The 2964-nt window shown below is 34.7% G+C and overlaps 1 protein-coding gene across 3 annotated transcripts; it reads left to right on the forward strand.

The window, feature by feature from the left end:
• Positions 1–2617, forward strand: LOC137827004 (NAC domain-containing protein 100). Of its 3 annotated transcripts, XM_090294657.1 has the most exons (5): positions 1–43; positions 160–281; positions 987–1197; positions 1300–1568; positions 1777–2617. In XM_090294657.1, the coding sequence occupies exons 3-5, from the start codon at positions 1011–1013 to the stop codon at positions 2383–2385; spliced, it is 1065 nt and encodes a 354-aa protein (XP_090150783.1). In that variant the 5' UTR covers positions 1–43; positions 160–281; positions 987–1010; the 3' UTR covers positions 2386–2617. The 3 variants fall into 3 exon arrangements, with proteins under 3 accessions (XP_090150783.1, XP_090150784.1, XP_068489276.1); XM_090294658.1 differs by lacking the exon at positions 1–43 and having other exon boundaries at positions 212–276; XM_068633175.2 differs by lacking the exons at positions 1–43; positions 160–281 and adding an exon at positions 525–845.
• Positions 2618–2964: the final 347 nt, after the last annotated feature.

Consider the following 2964-nt stretch of genomic DNA (forward strand, 5'->3'; position numbering starts at 1 on the left):
CTGACATTAAGAAGCATAGTGATGAGTTCTAGTGCTTTACATGGTATAAGCATCATCTCATCTTGTATTCAGTGTTGCCACTGACTCATTTTTCTTTCCTTTTAACTTTCATCTCCTTAACTCTGTTTTTTTTTTTTTGTTATTGGAATGGTGTTTCAGTGTTTGGTTTATGAACAATGGAGGTTTTTAATTTGAAGAGCATAGCAACGTCAACAGTGACTGGTGACTCTGTGAGGTGTTCTTAGCAATCATAGGAAAGGAAACTCTACACAATTGGTAAGGTACGAAAATCATTATAAAGTGAAATCAACTTCTAATCACTCTAAAGTTTAGGTTGTTTTCATGCCCAATTTAATTTTTAGCCCCTTGTTAAACAAGATTTTTTTAGGATAAAATATGTTTTAAAGATATAAAAACAAACTTTATAATTTTAGGAAGATTGAAAAGATGTTTATTTGTCTACTGTTCATCACCCTTTTTTATTTACAGAATTAAATTATTATTGTTTTTACTCCATGATTTTCACCTTTCAACTTTTGAGATACTCAATCATGCACATATACAAGCATGAAGGCTCCCCAGTTACTTGTCAGCCATAGTTATGAATACCCACAAAACCAGTATTTAAGGAGTTTGGTCTTTTTCACAATTTTTCCTTAACACCGTCTTCATCAAATTCCTCGAAAAAACAAACTTTTTGTTCATTCCCTCTGGTCCCTTTTTCCTCTTAGGTTACACAGTTTAAAATCACATGCAGAAAAATTGTACCCCCCTCAAAAGCCAAAACCTTTGTGGTTTTCTGTTCTTGCAACTAAGACATTAGTGCTTCCTTCTTTAACAGTCTGGTTGGTTCCTTTGATTGATTTTAATTTTTCACTTCAATTGAAGCACCTATCTTTGAGAATTAAATGTGTTCTGTGTGTGAACATGTACGAATTAATGAGTTTGTCATGTTTTGTTTTTCATTTGCTTCTTTGATGAAACAGGGGATTTTGGCAGGGATTGGATCAATGGAGAACGTTTGCAAAACAAGTAAGGAAAACCAGCAGTTGAAGTTGCCAACAGGTTTTAGATTTCACCCAACAGATGAAGAACTCATAAAACACTACCTCACAAAGAAGGTTGTTGACAACTGTTTCTGTGCTGTGGCCATTGGTGAGGCTGATTTGAACAAGTGTGAGCCATGGAATCTGCCTGGTGAGTCGATCATTTTAATTTTTTATTAATTGAATTCTTGTTGTAGCTTGCTTTGTCGGTGAATTGATGATGCCTTTTCACAATCGTGTTTGGTTTTTGAAGGATTGGCTAAAATGGGTGAAACTGAGTGGTATTATTTCTGTGTGAGGGACAAAAAGTACCCAACTGGTTTAAGGGCTAATAGGGCTACTGAAGCTGGTTATTGGAAAGCCACAGGGAAAGACAGGGAGATAATAGCGGAAAATGCACTCATTGGGATGAAGAAAACCTTAGTTTTCTACAAGGGAAGAGCTCCAAAAGGTGAAAAGACAAACTGGGTTATGCATGAATATAGGTTGGAAGGGATACAGAATCAACACAAATCTGCAAAGGTATGGTTCATTTTGCATAGTCCTAGATTATCACGATCATGATCAAATTCTTTTAGTCATATATAATTGAGTTTTATTAACTCTTTTTTTGGTTGATTAGGACCATGAACACATGTTAGTTTCATAGTTTATTGATTTATACTCTCCCTCAAGATGAACATTTGTTAACTAAGGTTGTTTTGTTCTGACAATTTGCCCCATTTTATAGAGCGAATGGGTGGTGTGCAGAGTCTTTGAGAAGGGTCCTTGTGGAAAGAAATTGCATGTTCCAAATCGTGAGAGGTTCAATTCCTCTGGAAATGAATCATCATCACCTTCTGCTCAATTGCCTCCTTTGATGGATTCTCCTCCAGACAACAGTGAAACAATAACCACTGCCGGTGAGTTGTCTCAGGTGACCAGCTGTGATCCAAATCAAACTATGGATCCAAACACACATGATGACATTCTTCACAGCTTGGAAACTCCTATGTTGGACTTTTCATCCTCTGCAACTCCTTATGATGTTTTCCCTTCAGGCAAAGCAACCCTTTCAGGCATAAACCAGCCAACCCAGATTGCACACCAGATTGGGGACTCACAGTACCCAGATTATTGTTATATGCCTCAAGAACAGTCCTTGAGGATGCTGATGGGAAACCATGAATCAAGTGCAAAGCAAATTCAGAAAGCAGAGTTTTCTGAGGGAAGAGAATTTGAAGCTGATATCTCATCTGTGTTATACAACAGTGACATGATGCAAAGAATGTTTGAGAATCAAGAACATTCATCAGCTTCTGCAGGACATGTGGACACTGATAGCATGTGGAATTACTGAAGATGGTTAAGGAATAATATTTAGTGTAAGACAGAAACTATGTCAATTATATATTATATGATACATATAGGTTGATCCCTACAACTGCATGAACTTTATAGGAACTATGAGAAATGCATAAAATTAGTGCTGAATACTCTATAATTTGTAAGATATGTTCATCCTTATTTTCATCATTGCAACCTAGTACCCTATAACTCAGCTACTTATATACATTGAGGACGAAACCCAACACCCTTCCCACCCTTTCTTTGCTTTTTTAATATGTAATTTTTATTTTCAAAATTATCTTATTACATAGTTTTTATCAAAATTTACTTTGTTTTATAATTTAATTTAACGATATAAAATAGCATAACTAAAAAAAATTGTGTTTGTGAAATTTTTACCTCTAAATTAAATTGTAGTTCAATTCTCTTGATTTATGAGGTGATAATTTCTCTACATTTTGTAGTTGTGTGGATGCATTTCATTTAAAATGACTTTATTAAATAAATAAAAATGTCTAAATTTGTGTAATTAGAGTAATCATCTACGAGGAGGTTATGAAGTTTAATTTTTTTTTTTTAGATCCTACAT

The sequence above is a fragment of the Phaseolus vulgaris genome, chromosome 8, assembly GCF_051622355.1.
Source record: "Phaseolus vulgaris cultivar YP4 chromosome 8, ASM5162235v1, whole genome shotgun sequence".
Lineage (NCBI taxonomy): Eukaryota > Viridiplantae > Streptophyta > Magnoliopsida > Fabales > Fabaceae > Phaseolus > Phaseolus vulgaris.